General features: G+C 37.4%; 1 protein-coding gene across 8 annotated transcripts in view; it reads right to left on the reverse strand.

Annotated features, from left to right (window-relative positions):
- The window catches only part of Snap25 (Synaptosomal-associated protein 25kDa), an 80,135-nt gene that overhangs the window by 10,672 nt on the left and 50,914 nt on the right, over positions 1-18,549 (reverse strand). For 3 of the 8 annotated variants that reach the window (XM_071792192.1, XM_071792186.1, XM_071792188.1), the window contains 3 exons: positions 16,924-16,972; positions 6,963-7,080; positions 6,038-6,311 (listed from right to left, as the gene is read on the reverse strand). In XM_071792192.1, the coding sequence (XP_071648293.1) occupies positions 6,038-6,311; positions 6,963-7,080; positions 16,924-16,972 (441 nt within the window). Of the gene's footprint in view, positions 1-6,037; positions 6,312-6,962; positions 7,081-14,599; positions 14,649-16,923; positions 16,973-18,549 lie in introns of all 8 variants that reach the window. The other 5 variants (XM_071792189.1, XM_071792190.1, XM_071792191.1 and 2 more) reach the window with 2 other exon arrangements.

Genomic DNA, 18,549 nt, shown 5'->3' on the forward strand with positions numbered 1-18,549 from the left:
CATTCATTTATCGTGGACTGTTCAAGATTGTACACCACTATGACATCCCGTTAAAGACCATAATTATATAATAATCTTTGTGCGGACCACATATTTTCGAAATTATCCAATTAACATAAAAATTATACAGATTACACATAAGGGATGGAAAATTAGATGTTCTTTCGGAATTACATTTATATTTTAAAACGTATGGCCTTTAAAATGTCGAAGATCCTCAAACAATCAATATTTGCCGTCAATATCGGTAATATTATTGAAAGAATGATGTTACCACAAAAAAAAAGTTAATTTCAACAGCAAAGAACAGAAAAGATAGCGAAGAGCTGTTAATAAGAAGAAAAAGGAATAAGTAGAAAGCGCGAAGAAAAAATAATTCAATATAAATTTAGAATTTTGAATAAATTTAGTCTAAATAAATATTGAAGGTTGAAGGGAAAATGTTGCTATTGAATATCGATTATTGATTCGCGCGTTTAATTCGGGTTAATGTAAACGTTGCGAGTATCATATGCGGTAAATACGTATCATATGACAAGATCGATCGCAAGTTCAATAGCAACGCGTTGCAATAGGTAATGACAGATAATTAATGATTAAAATATCATTACCGTAAGTTATGAATATGAATACATATTGATCGTTCGAGGAGCGTTTTATAGCCAGAAAACTTTGTCTCTTTTCTGTCTAGGATCTACTAAAGAGGACTATGGTAAAAAATTAGAGATAACACGAGTTCTCAACCGTTCTTATTTAAGAAAAAAAGAATTTAAAGAATTCTTTATTTAAAGAATTGTCACGTCGTTTGAACACTAATTGTAAGTTAATAAATCGCTATATTTTACTTCATTACATTGCAATACAAGTGTGTTATTTTTACACGCATAAACGTCTAAAAATGACACATTTGTGTCATTCTAAAGTTCTTTTTACATGTTTCTTCTGTGTTAAATTATGTCATTTAACACGTTTAATCGTATTAATTAAAAGTTAATACATTCAATCGTGTTAAATGACGTGATTTAAAACGGAAAGAAATGTATAAGAAGAGCTTCAGCTAATATAACACACTCGGACTTAAAGTGTATACTCGCAACAAACTTGCCCATTTTCTAATGTAAATATTATTTTGATTTGAATAATATATAACTCAATAATTAAACAAAGAGATTTGATTAACGATTGTATCAACTCTTTTCCGTAATCTTATTGTAAAACTTTTCACTTCTCTGTCTTCGAATCAAAATAAAAGTCTTTTATCGTCCTATTAAACATTTTTTTTACGACATGTTGAAAACTCATGGAAAGTACCACAGTTCCTCGGTAAGAAAGACTTTCGTAAAAAAGAGATAGAAAAAAATATAGAAAGAGAAGGAGCGGTAAATCCGAAGCGTGTTTAGACGCGTGAGTAGTGCAGTAATTGCAAGTACAAGAAGAACACAGAAAGCATGTGCTGAAGGGACGATCGACCAGTAGCGCGGTTGGCCCGGAGAATTTCGGCAAAGAACCGTGGAATAAGGGTGCGATACTTAAGACATGGGGGAGGGCGGGAATCGTGAAACGGCTAAATCGTGCGTGAGCATGCAATCTTGCGTTGCAACGAAATTGATTGGAATTTCACGGAGTCTTGGAATCGATCTTGAAATTGCCCTTTTACAAATCGCAATTTCGATCATGTGGGAACTTTAATCCTAAAGAATAGAAGCGTGTCTCAGACTCGCCTATTTAATTTTTTTTAATTTCGTTACCTGATCTCTATGTTTCTGATAAAGCTCGATATAATTAATGGGTAACACCACTCTACAGGCCCAAAAATAAAAGAATTTTTTGTGGTTAAAAAAAGTAAATCAAAAATCTATTTAAAGGACTTTATACATATTTTAAAGTGTATAAAACAATTTTTTATTTTTTAAATGGCGGCGCTGGAGCCTTGTAAACGTAAGCGTTTTATTGCGAGAGGTGCTCCGGGGCTTGCAGCATAATACTGCCGCATGATCTGGAACAAAAAACAAAAATTTTTCATAATCTGCATGATAATAGCTAGAGAAATTCGTAGGGGATTTTTTAAATATTGTTTTTCATAGAAATAGCAATATTTAAAAAATCCCCTACGTATTTCTCTAGCTATTATCATGCAGATTATGAAAAATTTTTGTTTTTTGTTCCAGGTCAAAATTTGCGACACTTATGCTGCAAGCTCCGGAGCACCTCCCGCAATAATACGCTTACGTTTACAAGGCTCCAGCGCCGCCATTTAAAAAATAAAAAATTGTTTCATATACTTTAAGATATGTACAATAAAGTCCTTTAAATAGATTTTTGATTTACTTTTTCTTTTAACCATAAAAAATTCTTCTATTTTTCGGATCTCTAGAGTGGTGTTACCCCTTAAGAACAATCAGATCAAAGAGAAACTATTCCTATGTATTTAAAGAACATTTAAAGAACCAATCGATTAAAGGGAAAGAGGCAGTAAGAGCCGGCGCGGTAAATAGGGCGCAAGTTATATATATTTTTCTTATCGTCAATACATAAAAAAATTCGCGAACGTTTCGACCAATTTTGTGGTCATCTTCAGCGCAATAAATTAGAAACGTGTAAATTACTCTATTGTAATGCGGTCATTAGGCTATTGTATACTCGCACGTCGCACGTTCCCTTATCCATGCGGTCATTCCGGTGTGTGTGCGCTACTCCATAGGCAAGCAACCTTGAGTCCCTCCCAAGTTAGAAGGCTAGGAGGACCATGCTGCATTTGGTACTTCATTATATGTTGCATGATACCTGCACACATACAGGAGCGACACAAATTTGTTTTGCAACGAATATTCTTATACATCGATCTCTCAACTGGCATTACCGTTATTTGTTTTTCACCGAATTCTTATACATCGATCTTTTAACCTCGAGGCAAGCGAAACATATTAGATCGGTCATTACCTCTTGAAACATTGTCGAGACAACTTGCGTCCGTTATCTGTGCGCTGTACCGTTTCACGATCAAGTATTATCTCTCGAAGCAATGTCAAGATTACTTGCGTCTGTTATCTGCCGATTTGTGCGCTATACCGTTTACGATTTCATTGTAAGTAACTCACAGTGCTCAATTTTATATCGATGTGAACCGTAAATCAGTGTGTCGCTCCTGTATGTGTGCAGGTATCATGCAACATATAATGAAGTACCAAATGCAGCATGGTCCTCCTAGCCTTCTAACTTGGAAGGGACTCAAGGTTGCTTGCCTATGGAGTAGCGCACACACACCGGAATGACCGCATGGATAAGGGAACGTGCGACGTGCGAGTATACAATAGCCTAATGACCGCGTTACAATAGAGTAATTTACACGTTTCTAATTTATTGCGCTGAAGATGACCACAAAATTGGTCGAAACGTTCGCGAATTTTTTTATGTATTGACGATAAGAAAAATATATATAACTTGCGCCCTATTTACCGCGCCGGCTCTTACTGCCTCTTTCCCTTTAATCGATTTAATCACGAGAGCCTTATAATTTTTAATTTTTAAAGAACCAAGTTTTCAAATTTGTTTTTTCTTTTATTATTCGTTATTCAAATATGTTTTAAGATATTTACCATTTAGGATTAAAGTTCGTTACCGAAAATTGCGTTAAGAAAACCGAAAAATTTAGGCATAGCTCATATTACGTTGCTTTTTGGGCATCTTTGTAGAGAAAAAGATGCGAAAGGCGACAACGGAGACCTGCCCGGATTGGAATCACGTGATAATAAGAATAGAGAGGATAGGATGAAGGAAGAAAGAAAAGAATTAAGGAAAAAAGGAAAGAAGGAGCACGGAAGGAAGGAAAGAAGGAACGAAAGACACATAAGAAAGCGAAAGTGATGACGAACGTGATGTGCATCGCTCTGAGTTTGTGCATTGTGACATAGAAATTCACGTATATACTTATATTCGAGACATGTGTTAGCTCATCCTACAGTAGTCTAATACACATATGCAAACAGTGAAGTCACATTGATCACCTTTCAGACCGTAACAATAATTATAACTAATTAAATTTACATTTTGTACATGTCCATTTAAGTAAGTACATATTACTAGTTCGAGCAATTAAAAATTAGTTATTAAATTAAGAATTAATTTTTCTGCAGAAAATCCAATGTCCTACGATTCAATTAAAGATGTCGTTAGATTTATATTTATATAATTGATGACGTCACAGATTTGAGAATAGGTTTAATTTCAGGATTTAGAGATTAATTGATCGGGAATTTAGAACGCGGCGAAACTTCCGAAAACGTCCATGCTCAGATTTAGGTGAAACTTTGTGAATAGGTTCCTTTTGGATAAAAAACACATATACCAAAAGGATTTTTTGCGACTCCAAAGTTTACCAACTTTTTTAACATTTTTAACTTGCTGCCTCCGCGCATACATTTTCCACGCGAAACAAACCAAAACAGCTCTCAAGTAATGTAAACAACCATAAAGTCATACCCGTCAAAGTCATAACATAAACATAATTGGCGAAACTTCAGAAAATCAGAAACGTTATAAACTACGATGCATATAGTTTTCGAGATATCAATTTATATAATCTATCACATAGTATAATAATATACACAGAATTAGCAGTAAGAAAGAGAGAGAAAGAGAGCGAGAGAGAGAGAAAGAGAGAGAGAGAGAGAGAGAGAGAGAGAGAGAGAGAGAGAGAGAGAGAGAGAGAGAAACAGTACACACGTAAGCGAGGGAAGGGCTACCGCACCTCCCCCGAAAGCAGGGGGGAGGTGGGGGGGAACCTCGGTTCGCGTGAAAAGTGTATGCGTAAACTTTTCATGCGTGGAAAGTTAATATAAATTTTTAAATAATACTTCAATTGTGTGTGTGTATAAAATGGACACACGTAAGCGTGGGGAGGGTCTACCGCACCTCCCCCGAAAGCAGGGGGAGGTGAGGGTAAACCTCGGTTCGCGTGAAAAGTGTATGCGTGAAGGCAGTAGGTTCCGCCTCCCTACGGGGGGCTCCACTATTATTAGACACATAGTGTGCCTCCAAAGTACATGCGTGAGCTTTCCACGCATGGACAGTCAACTTACGCGGCACTTCGTTTCGCGTGGAAAATGTATACGCAGAAGCAGCAAATTAATATATTTGTACTTTGTGTATGACTTTATGTTTGTTTATATTACTTGAGAGCTGTTTTGGTTTGTTTCGCATGGAAAATGTATGCGCGGAGCCAACAAGTTGAAAATGTTAAAAAAGTTGCTAAACTTTAAAGTCGCAAAAAATCCTTTTGGTATATGTGTTTCTTATCTAAAAGGAACCTATTCACAAAGTTTCACCTAAATCTGAGCATGGACGTTTTCGGAAGTACAGCCAAACTCTTGGATTGTCAATTTTTCACTTGAGTTACTTTAATCGAAATTTCTCAGGATAATCCTATCTGCTCGATATATTCGCTATTGCTAGCAGCACTATTCACAGGTGTATATTGGACCTCAATTCTCATCGACATACTGGATTACGTCTCGAAGGTTATCGCTTGATACTTTAGGTTTAACCGACTTACAGTTTCAATGATAATCCTACAACTTTGATGAAATTTGTGTAAAGCGTCTTGAATATAAAAAAATATCATTAATCTATCAAACTGATCGTCGTTCGCGAATTAAAGGTACAAGTCTTCTGCATTAAACGTTAACAACGTAACTGATCAAGGAAATTCTTTATCCTTCGATCTTCACCGTAAATTTTTCGAGTTTCAAACAATCTACTAATTTTTATCAATTAATATCAAGGATTCAGAGCAAGAGTGCAGTGACAACCGTAGAAGCTCCAAGCTTTGAATGCTCTATTCTTGCTCCGAGTCCAATGATCTCTCCAAGACGACCCGTTCTCTCGATCAAGGCTCGCGATATGTATGTCGACGAGTATACGACGAGCGCGAATTGCCGTCCGAGTGAGTTTTTTTAGAGCCATGCCAATATATACGCCGGATGACTGCGGTGCAGCGTTTGGACGCCGGTGCTGCCATTACTCGATTTTTATTACTCACCTTGCGGTTAATCCTGTCGATCTGCTGATTCTGATTCCCGAGCTCGCTGCCCATGTCAATCGCCATGTTCCTCAGGTTGCCGATCATCGTGTTCACCTGGCCCATGTTATCCTCCATCTCACTCTCGCGCGCGTCGTTCGTGATCTTGGCGATATAGCCGGTCTGCGGCCCGAGACCGTTGCGGTCGTCCATCACCCGCTGCGGCTGGTTGTTCACGACCTTGCCGTCATCGTTGCCCTTCCACGTGCCCTCATCTTCTTTAAAGCTGGCGCCTCTGTGCGCGCAAGATTGTCGCGCGAGCGACGCGATTAAGTCAGTCTCGGGAGGAAAGTTTAAGAACTAACGTTCAATAGACAGCGGGAAAGATCGATTTAAAAATCGGAAATGAGTAGTCACGTTTAATAAAATTAATTCCACTAATTCTGCAGATTTGCGCTAGTTAATTTATAAATTGCACTTTGCAACTGGCTCTACAGAGATAAATAATTCATTATTTATTTTAATAATTTTAATGCGCCTTTTTTTCGTTATTTTAACTTGCAATTTTCGTAAAAATTTAGTTCTGATATAAAATTCGGAACTTGTACCTAACAGCTATATAACAATATGATGTAATTTCATTACAGTTTATAAGTAATATACGAGTTAAATTTAAACAACTTTCTATAATTTAATATTCCGTGATTGGTCAACATGTCTTCAGTTATATTCAACTTATCTTCTAAGTTAAATCTCTTAAATATGGATGAGGCGCATTAAATTTATCTCTTAGCACACGTGCGGTCTAATCGTGTAGCTTATTATAATAATAGTAAACTTAATGGGACGATGAAGTATGCAGAGAACTTTTTTCGATTTTCTTTTTTAAAGGAAGAAGAGCGACAGCACAAAAAGAAGAAAAAATGCTAAAATAGTTGTGTCGTACTTGTTACAGGGAAGAACGCAAAGGCCGCAGCACTTCTCCATTCCAGTAAGATTTTTTTCGGCCTCTTTCATGTCGGCGTTAATCTGGTCCATGCCCTCCTCGATCCGGTCCAGCTGTTCTGTTTTGTTTTACAGGAATGTAACGTTAGTTGATAATAAGACGATTATCTCGCGGAGACTTGAAGGGGAAAGGGCAACCACGCGAGAGAGATCGTTATCTCTAATTAGAAGCCATAGCGAATGCTCTACAAAAGCGAATTAAACTAAATTCGACTTGGAGGAGTGTCTGCGACACACCCTCTATTGGCGAAGAGTGTTCTACGTGATATAATCAAGCTTCTGTAAAATAAGAAAAGAAAAAACTTTAGCTCTTCGCGGTGTAGGCTTCGATTTTAAGCTCATTTTACATAAACGTCGATTTTTGTCAATTCCATAATTATCAATCTGCTTATTAGATTAATATATTCATTTTCTTTAAATTTAGTTTCATCGTTTCGATCAATTTTTATCGCAATACTAATTTTCAGGATTTAATTTATATATCTTTCCATTAAAATAAATAAATAAATAGATATAAAAATATATTTATTTTAATGTAAAGATGATTACGAAACGAAAGCGGCCGCTAAGAGTTAAAGCTGTTGACACGTACAGCTTCAAGCAGCTCAGAACTTATGGGAATTTTTATTACGAACATAAACGATCTAATATGTAATCAAGCGGTCATCGGCTAAAGGGACAAACGAAAGTGAAGGTACATTGCCCAATCCTCTTTCGATTTCTAATTTAATCTCCTCGCGAGATAAGCGACGGTTTGCTAGAACCCTCACGCGAAGAAAAAGGGCGCCCTTTCTTAATCCTCGTCCTTCATCTCGTTTCCGCGGCAACGTTTCCGTATTCCGAATTACAAAATTCAAATGAGAAGTGAGAATTTCGCGTCTCTGGGAGGTGTCCTGCGTGAAAATTCAATAAGCATTTCCAAGTTCGATTGCTCTCTTATAGATTTTTTATAGTTTCAGACGTTTATTCGCGAAAACGCAGGTGCCCTTTTTCTTCTTCATTCAAGCGATTCGATTTTGTATTTTAGCACACGGGAGATCAATCGAGCGAAGGTCGATGATATATTGATCTAAATTGGAATCTATTATCTTCGATCGATGATGGACGAATGAGTCATTCGTTTGGAAGCTCGGATAACAATATATCTACTAGATACATAAGTAGGCAATTACAAGAAAGGACAGATTAAAATAATCATGTAATTCTTTCATGTGAAATTTACTGTCGAAAATATAGTAACGTACAGAATCGATATTTTATTGAATCAAAGAATATTTCGTACACACATGAGAAAGAGAGCATGCGAGAAGTTTTTATTGTCATAAAATCAAAGAAGATGACAAAATGTTTCTTCTTGTAATATATTATATACAACATCAATCTTTTTTTCCGGTAAATAAAAGATACAAAAAGCGCAACGCTCTTTATGCGCCATCAACTAAGATAAGGGTTGTTCGCACGAGAGGGAAAACATCCGCTCGATAGATCTCCCAGACTTTGCACAAAGTGGAGTGCGACGAAAGCGCGAATTGCAGTTAAGCGAAAAGTTTCCTTGCTCCTATACATCGAGCGAGTTGCTCTGTTATGTGTTTAGAGAATATGTGCAGTGAGTTGGTTCCTCACTTAGTGAGTGGTACAACTTTTAGCTAAGTGTACAGGGTGTCCCGAAAGCTCTCACGGAAAAGAAAGGTTTTGCTGCAACAGCAAATCTATTTGTTAAATATGAGACAACTAACATTTTTTGCTGCGAGAGCTAATTAATTTTGCAATAATAGCAAAACCTTTTGTTGCAATAGCAAAAAGTTTTGCTGAACTTTGCTATTGCAGCAAAAAATTTTGCTATTATTGCAAAATTAATTAGCTCTCGCAGCAAAAAATGTTAGTTGCCTGTATAGTAGCAAATCTTTTTTTTCCGTGCTCGTCTAACTGCGCATTGATCAAAGTAGTATTCATGAAAATTGGACGCAATCTATAACATCCAATTCCGAATATTAACTCGCTAGTGTTACAGATGAATTTCGGATGAGATGCCTTGTGTACACGTGATATCTCGGAGATACAATTTGCATCTCAGCTAAAGCGAAGACGCCGTTCCTTCGTCATTTCGTGGAGATATTTAGATAACAGACGAATCGGTAAATGTTTACAATTAGGGCCTGACCTCCGATGACCTTGACCTTGACATATGTTGTCAAGGTCACCCTCCTGAGTGACCTTCAGAAGGTTTTAGTCGGGGGTCGCTTTTTATTAAAAAGTTATTAACAAAAAAAGGTTTGGCGACCTCACCGATTTCAATGACCTTGATATATGTTGTCAAGGTCATGACCCCGAGTGACCTTCAGAAGGTTTTAGCCGTCGCTCGTTATTCGTTAAAAAGTTATTAACAAAAAAGTTTGGAAAATACGTAGTTTAGATGACGCGCTTTACAAATATTTAACTGTTTAAAGCGCGTCACTAATCTACATAGGTTAGATGACGCGCTTTAACAGTATTTAATTGTTTAAAGCGTGTCAACTAACCCATGCGTAAACCATTTCGGGGCTACCGCACCTCTCCCGAAAGCAGGGGGGTGTGGGTGAACCTCGGTATGCGTGGAAAGTGTATGCGTGAACTTTTCATGCGTGGAAAGTTAATATGCGAGATGCCAGATGAGTTAGATGACGCGCTTTAAAAATATTCAACTGTTTAAAGCGCGTCATCTAACCCATGTAAGTATTTTCTGCTTTAACAAAAAGACTTCAATTTATCAACAATTTACTGCTTTATGTTGTGTTTTGGTAAAACAGCGACTTTCTCGCGAAATAAAGTATTCTCTGCTTAAAGAAAAACGTAATATTAGTCGTTTATGCCTCTCAGTACTTAAAATAACTGCTATATTTTCGAAACTTTTTTTGTTTATAACTTTTTAATAAGAAGCGACCCCCGACTAAAACCTTCTGAAGGTCACTCAGAAGGGTGACCTTGACAACATATGTCAAGGTCAAGGTCATCGGAGATCAGGCCCTAATTGTAAACATTTACCGACGAATCTTTCAATAATCTTTAAATTGAAATTTATTTATAATAAACTCTATGTAAAATTTATCTTCGGCATAAAACACACGATCCTTTTATGCCTTCGTAATATGCTATGCTAAGAAATCAAGGGACTACTGAACGAACATAATTAACGAGTAATTAAAATAGTCGAACAACGGTTGATAAGAGGAATTTCGAGACACCCTGTAGTGCCCACCGGTTTCGCTAAAGTATACAGTGGATACGAGTTTGCCTAGAAGACAGCTCTATATAGACGCGCGTAGGAGTATACTCATTCTTGGCTAACAATATGTGTAAGCGATATCCTTGTAATTTGTAATATGAGTATAGCGGGTATTCGACGTGGCCGACGTAACGGTATACTTTCGGCTAAAAAGCGGAGGCCGGGTTCGCGGCTGTTCGTCTTACCGTGTTGTCTCCGATCTTTATTTCGACGATGAAGTGCGTTCGTGTAGGTGTGTCGTGTAATTGTATGTAAACACAATTGCACGCGTCGTGTTGACTGATAGATGCGACGCGAATGCTGTGACACGCGTGTCATGAAACTTCTTGATCACGTTTGTTGTCCGCTTGATCTGTTTTCCTCTGTTTCTTATAAAAGTCCACGTTCGCACGATTTTTGTTCCAAGTGTATAATCCTTTGCATATGTATACAATCAACCGGCATTGAAGTATTAATATATTGGTCCTATTAACCCTATACGCAGCTTCCGAATGTGACAATATGTTGATTAATAAATTATTTCAATCGTCAAATTTAAGTCATTTATTTAACTACTTTTATTGCCTTTCATTATAGCTATCTAATTTTACATCTACAAGGATAAATCCAATGTGATATTAAAAAATGTACTTTGTAAGCATTTAAATCTAGAGAACTGATTAACAAGCAATGATCCTTTCGTGAACAATTGAATAAAACTTTATGAATTATTTTCTTACAATTAGACGTCTCGTAAAAGTCTTATTATATAGGTTGGGATCAATCCGCTCAAATATCTAAAAACCCGCGCGTAAGTTTTATAAGGAAACTTTTCAGACAAAAATTGTTCAGTATTAAGGGGGTCATCTGATTATGACTTTTACTTAACCTTAAGTCAAGGTCAGAGCACTATTTCAAGGTCAACTTTATTTTTTTCAAATAGGAACCCCCACTTTTCATCACATATTTTTGTAGCTAAAGGCCGGTTTTCACACGCAATGATTGGTGGCGCCAGGCCGCGCCAGTCGACTAACGCCAATAAAAATGCAAGTGTAAACACTTGATACAAACTGGCGCTAGTAATGTGGCGTTTACTGGCGGTTATTGGCCAAAGCATATAACCTCAAATTTGGAGGTTATATGCTTGCTGTCATTTACTGTGTGTTTAATAAATGTTAAATATTTTCCATATTATACGCCAATCACTGTGTAAATACTTGTGAGTTTGCTAGTCGGTTCTGGCGCCAATGAATGCCAGTCAGTTGGCGCCACTCATTGCGTGTGAAAACCGGCCTTAATGTCAAGACGTTTTCAAAACATTATAATTAAGCTCTCTTTCGTTAAGTATTTCTTGAGATATTTTAAATTTTGCCATATTTTTTTATATAAAATATGAAATATCTTATAAAGTATTCATTTTTCGATAACTTTATATTGGTACTTTTATACATAAAATAATGAAAAAAAATCGATTGTTATATAAAATTAATAAAAAAATATTTTTAAAAATTTTATTGCATTTTATAGACGTACTAAATTTTGCAAAATTGTAAATGTATAAATTAATATTATTATTCGATTCCTTTCATTACTCTACGTATAAAAGTATCAAAATAAAGTTATCAAAAAATGAACTTTATGAGATATTTCATATTTTATATTAAAAAATATTATGGTAAAAAATATTTCAGAAAATATTTAACAAAAGAGAACTTTATTTTATATTATAGTATTTTGAAAACGTCTCGACATCAGCTACAAGAATATGTAATAAAAAATAGAAGTTTCTATTTAAAAAAATAAAGTTGACGTTGAAGTAGTGCTCTAACTTTGACACAAGGTCAAATAAAAGTCAGCATCAGACTCCCTCAACACCTTTTGTTTAACCCGTTGTGGTCACACCTCCTAAAAATAACGTAGTGGTCACACGGGGTCCAATGGACCCCACAACAGTTTCCATTTGCGTTCTTTTTTGATGTATCGACTCAAACCTTGAACTGGAATTAATTTATGACTTCCTCTTGATAATCCAATAATTTAAAAAAATTTTTTATGTTGAAAAAACGCGAGAAAAAATTTTTTTTTCGAGAAATTTGACTGTTTTCACAAAAATATTTATCAAAATTTTTTTGGATAAAGCAAAAAAACTTTGTACGTTTTACTCTCAAAATAGTATTAAAAAAAAGAAAAAAAAGAAAAAAAAGAAAAGAAAAAAAAGGTCCAGTGGACCCCATGTGACCACAACGAGTTAAAAAGTTTTCTTCTAAAACTTACAGGTTTCGAGATATTTGAGTGGATTAATTAAAATGACCCATCCTATATGTATATTGGCATAAAGTATATTCAATCTGACATTATTCGTAGCTATACCCTTGTGTGACTTATAATTAGAAAAAACTTCCTCTAGTTAATTTAATCTAGCTTTTAATAAACTTTAACTTTTTTCTACCTTTTTTTAACTACACTTTCTATTCGTTACTTCGCTTCTCAAAGTAGATTTGTCTTACTTTAAATACCAAACCAAACCAAACCTAACCTAACCAAGAATGTAAAATACGTGGCCTGAGATTTATAATATACCCAAAGATTTAGAAATGTCTGATTTTAACGCGTCGATGTATCCAAAAATCGTGCGACGCGCAACAAATCCCGAGGTAGCAAAAATCTCGAAAGATGCGGAAGGGAGGAACGAGAGTCAAGAACGACTTGAGGAAACCGGAAAAAGGACGAGGGAGACACGAGAAAGGTATGGCGGAAAGTAAGTATCGTAACCACATTATATTAGTATAGTATGCAGTGTGGAAGAGAAAGTATACGCAGACAGCAGTGCCGGAAGCCCGAGAGAAGCCGAAGAAAGAAGGGCGGAAAGAAGAGCGGAAGAGAACCAAAGAAGCGCGCGAGGAAGTCAGAGTCTGCCAAAAAGAAGAAAAAAGGGAAAAGAAAAACGAAGACCACCGCGCTTGGACGGTGAGGGTGAAATGTATATGAATGGTATAACAATGGTCTGATTGTGCGCTGCTGGACAGTATGTAATACCACTAAATACGAGTATATATACAGTACACATCATTGTTGATAACAGGGGTGTAGCGATAAAATAAAATAAAAACCGATGGTAAAACAAAAGGCAAGATTTCAAGATTTTCTCCAACATTTATTTCACACAAGAGATCATCCCGGAATATTCTCCTTTTCTGGCCCAAAGATACCGGCTACACCCCTGATCGATAAGTATAAAACAGTAAGTGTCGATGATGCACGTGTGAGTGTCGCGTGTTATTATCTCCTCAGCGAAAAGGAATAAGCGAGTAACGGGGCCCCGTTTCTCGCGTCGGCAGATTCATATCCGATTTTCCCCGATCGGTATTCCGGCGCCTAATCTGAATTGTTTGGTCGGTCGTTACGATTACAACACTCACAGATAATTTCGTGAGAGAAAAAAAGAATGATTTCAAGATAGACTGGAGTGCTTCCGCTCAGGGTTAATGGCTGTATCAGTATATAGGAATCGAGAAGTTAGAGAACGAGGCGAGCAATAAAGTTATAATAGATGCCGAAAAGTCGCTTCTCGACGGATTAGAGCAAAAAGCGTAACATTTTTCGAATTACGGGAAATCGACTGCCTCGGAATCGGAGTCCTGCTACCAGTCCCCTTCCCCAGAAGCAATCTGTATGCAGGACATGTCAGAAATACGCGACGATATTTCAGAGCGATGCGCGATGGTCGTGAACAGATGTGTGAGGCGGAGAGATGCGCGTGCAGGAAAACGATACTTCCGTCCATTACTTAGCAAAACCGCGCGAGCTATCGCTCGCAATTGCCACGCTCATGAGATATCGTCGCGTATTAATCGCACGGCGGATAAGAAGAGTATTCTCCGTGTCTTCCCCGCTATATAAACACCCGGCCCGACAGTCTAATTATTTTAATTCTACGTAGCAGAAGCGAGGCGTTTTGAGAATTAATAACAGCAGTACGTAAAAAACCGAGGGGGATCAATCGGTACTTTTTATCTTTTAGGTATCGTTTACGAGGTCTCCAATATTTTTAGTTTGACGAGGCAAGGGATCGGCAAATATTTATAGCAACGAAATCATAAGTACGGATGAGTACTATTCTTATCCCCGGTACCCCGGTACGTTCTGTGCACACTGTAAAATGTTGATATTTTTGATATCGCCGGTTGTCGCTTCCAGTGTCGGCCGGGACCGGCGTAACGGCCACGAGGGCCGCGCACGCCAGGATCTCTTTCGTACGTTCTTTCGAAATTTTTCTCTTTCCTCTCGCGCAAAACTCTCTATTTGTTTATGTTAGATGCTAGAGTGAAGTGGCTTACCGCCTTGCTCGTCCAGCATTACGAGGGATTTCATCCCGACCTCGTGGCTCTAAACAGGCAACCGACAGGCAATCAGGCGGCGTGTTAAACATCGAGGAAAAGTTAATCGCCGTCAGGACGCTCCCTCGCCTCCGCGGTGATTCTCACCCCTTCCCCCCCAATAAAAGAGAAAAGGTTCTCCCCGCCAAACATTCACCGATACCGAACGCGGGTAAAAACGAGGGAGAGACGTGAGGCAGAAAGATAATGATGGAGAAAGAGATAGAGATGAGAATGTCGGAGTGGCGAGAGGGCGCGAACGACGAGTTTCGACCTCAGCTAATTAATCTATTATGCATATCAGGAGGGTGGATGGATGAGGGTGGATGACGACGTAACGCTTGACAGTTGGCGGTAAATGCTGACACGTGGCAAAAATAGGATTCAACGATAAAAAAGAGGAGGGAATTTTAGAAATGATGAGGAGGGGACGAGTACAAAGAAAAGTTCACCCGATTACTTTTATTCTTAATTAATTAATCTGATTATTCAGGAGGAATATCTAATTATAATTTTAGGAGGATTGGATGAACGAAGACGCAGTCACGTTTTTACGCTAAGTATAATTAGTAGCAATTATAATTTGTTAAGATCTAAAGAGGGTGGCGACAAGAGTGGCGATGTGTAGATTTTCACCTGGCTGAGTATTCGATGAAAGGTCCTGGTAATTAATAGGAAATGCATAGATTTCGTGCTAATTATACTTCCTGCGAATCCTAGAGGATGAATGGAAAATTCAGTCATGAGTAGGAGGGGCCTAAAAGCAAGCGATACTTTATAAACACTGGAGAATGAAAAGTGAGATGAGACAAAAATGGAATAAACCTACGCAGTTTTCCGTAACATTTTCATGAATTCAATGTTGATAATCTTTCGCACTTACGTATATAAAGAACAAGTTTTCTCCACTTCTGTGAAGTTAGCACTTCAATTTTGGAATTTTGATGTAATTGATGGAATTGAGTTCTAGCCTTTCCCTAAAGAGTTCTAGAGGTCTTGAAGGGTTCTAGTGATTTAACCCAAAAAAAGAGCGGTTCGAAGTTTTGGGGTGCCAACTTCACGATTCATGATTCGAAAATTGACGATAATAATTTTTTAATTTTAATCTGAATCGATCTTGTGTCTTAATACTTTTCGATGGAACTCTTGAGGTGCTATACAGAAATTTGAAAAAAAAACAGTTAAAAAAATCTTTTTTCCGAACTTAAAAATTTCTCAATTAGGCTAGAACTCTTTTTGTAACCTATCAGGAACTCTAAAACTCTTTAGGAAAGGGCTAGAACTCCATCAATTACATTAAAATTCCAAAATTAAGGTGTTAACTTCACAGAAGTATTTTCTCCAACAATATGCTTTTCGTTGCGAGTGATAAATATCAGATTTCTGAGTGCGAACGATTCCGCCAAGTGATAATTCCGCACTTCAAAGAAGTAAATGGACATCAGAGCAGAGCAAAGCCAAAGAGGAAGTGGCGAAGGCGAGAAAGACAGAGAGAGAAAGACAGAAGTGCAGAAAAAGGTAAAAGGATAGCGGCATACTCTGCCGACTAGTGTCCCGCGCAGTAAACATCGATAGAGTATCATGCCACTGAAAGATACGGTACTGGAGATACGGTATCGGGGAGATCGGGGGACAAGATCGGGGTAACGAATGGAGTTCCGTCGGGTGCCCTAATACTAGGTGGGACCCTAAAAGCGACAATGTCGCTAAAGTATTATAAGTTTGACATCGACGGGACGTCATTGATCTTTCGACTCATCCGCTGACGACGCGAGAGAGCCGCTCTCGTCATCGCGGGATCCTCGCTCGTTTGCATAAAAAATAAATAAATAAATCTCACACTAATTAATGAAATCAAAATACAATTGAGGTATTTCTCAATTGCAGACACGCAAACAAGATCCTGGAATGTTCGAGGACGAGCGATCATCCAGTTGACCGTTCGCAGTCGATTCTTCATTTCGCGTGACTCTATCGGGATTCCGCGGTAATAATCACAACATCAGAAGCACGTCCTTCCCGAAGGGAAACGCAAATTAACAGCTAATGAAAGCCGTCCTACGCTTCGCACCTTTTCGCTTTTTTCCATCGGCTTTTTCCCCCTCTTTTCTCCGCTTGTTATGCGTTATTCTTCTTATTCTTCCTTATATCGATGTATATATGATATTTTGTACTCATTGAACTATCGCATCGCTCGCTCGTTCTTCGCAGGATAGAGAGATAAAGAGAAAGAGAGAGAGAGAAAAAGACAACGACTTATTGGTGTTTACTGGGAGACTGCTTACCGCCTTGGTGGTCTAACATCGTCAGAGTGTTCGCTCCGATCTCCTCGCTCTACGACAGGTTCGAAGGTGCCACACATTAACGGAAACGAAAGAATCGTTTTTCTCAGTGGATGCGTGCGAGAATTAACTGCGGAACAAAGTCACAGACAAGAAAGCAACAAAATCGCACGGACACGTCTCATCGAGTCAGAAACGGTGACTTTTATGCGGGAACAGAATCATTCGTAATAGTAATATAATTCAATTATAAGACTGCTAATTCGCCAATCGTTTGCCGCAACTTTACCGCAAGTTGCGTTTGTCAGTGTATAAAAAAAAAATTTTCCGGAATCTGGAAAATGGTGCCCCCCGACAGAACGTGCCGTGCGTAATGAACAGATAATAATATATCCATTGACGTCAAACGAATAGGTAATATAATAAGGAATTATAATAACAATAATAATAAATAATAATAATAAATAATAATAATAATAATGTTAAAAATAGTAAAAAGGTTAATAAGAACGATGAGAACTGAAATGAAAATCCAGAAGCAGATCTTGTGATATCTCTGCCAATTATACGTACATAATCCCCTAATCGCAACGATGTAACCATAATCGCTCACCCCCTTCTTCATAGACCGATTGCAGTCATGCTGTTTTATAGTGCTATTAATTATTTGATCATTAACTATTTTTTATATTAATAACAGATTCTCCTAAGAAACGACGAATCACTAACGACAGTTATTCGGATAATCCGAATTCCCGAAAAGTGTTCGATTTAACAACCGAGAGGCCTGCATCAAGCTATCCCAATTTCTCAATTATCAGTTCTAATTGAATCTCCCTCGCACCGCAATTATGATTAATCAGCCACGACTGCAACCGGTTTCTGCATTTATCGCTTACGTTAGAAATTATAGAGAGAATAGGGAGATAACAACGATAACGAACATTGATGTCGACGATATTAAGAGTAATGACGACTGATGAGACGATCTAATCCTAAAGGAGCGTAAATAGACGAGATGCGTCGGCGACGTTGAGAAAGAGAAAGAGAGAGAGATAATTGATTGGCGAACTAGAGACGCCGCCTCCGGAAGAGCTTTCTCCGTGAATAAGAAATAGAAGTAAAAATTATTAGATTAAGGGGTAACGCCACTCTAGAGTCCCCCCAAAAAAGCCAATTTTTGATAATTTTTTTCAGAAATACAATAATCATAAATGAAAATCGGTTTAATTCTATTTATTATCTATATATTAAAGTATTAAAAAAATTTTTTATTAATTATTTATTGCCAAAATGGCGGCACCAGAGCCATTGCTCCAAAGTGCCTTTTTGCGGAAGGCGTCCAACGGGCGGAATCAAAGCTCCTATAATTTCTGAGCTGGAACAAAAATTCAAAGATTTTTGAAAAATATATAAGTTTTTCTATAGAAGTACCTAGGGGAATTGCGAAATATCATTTTTTGTAAGAATGGTGCATGTTGGAAAAAAGTGCTTCATTTTTCGCTAAAAAATGTCGCACAAAATTGTTTATAAAAAAAGTTTTGTTCAACTTATCGCAAAATCCTTAGGTACTTCTAAAGATAATGTTATTGCAAAGTTTCACTCAAAATTTCAAGTCAATCGGATAAA

Source organism: Temnothorax longispinosus, chromosome 11 (genome assembly GCF_030848805.1).
Source record: "Temnothorax longispinosus isolate EJ_2023e chromosome 11, Tlon_JGU_v1, whole genome shotgun sequence".
Lineage (NCBI taxonomy): Eukaryota > Metazoa > Arthropoda > Insecta > Hymenoptera > Formicidae > Temnothorax > Temnothorax longispinosus.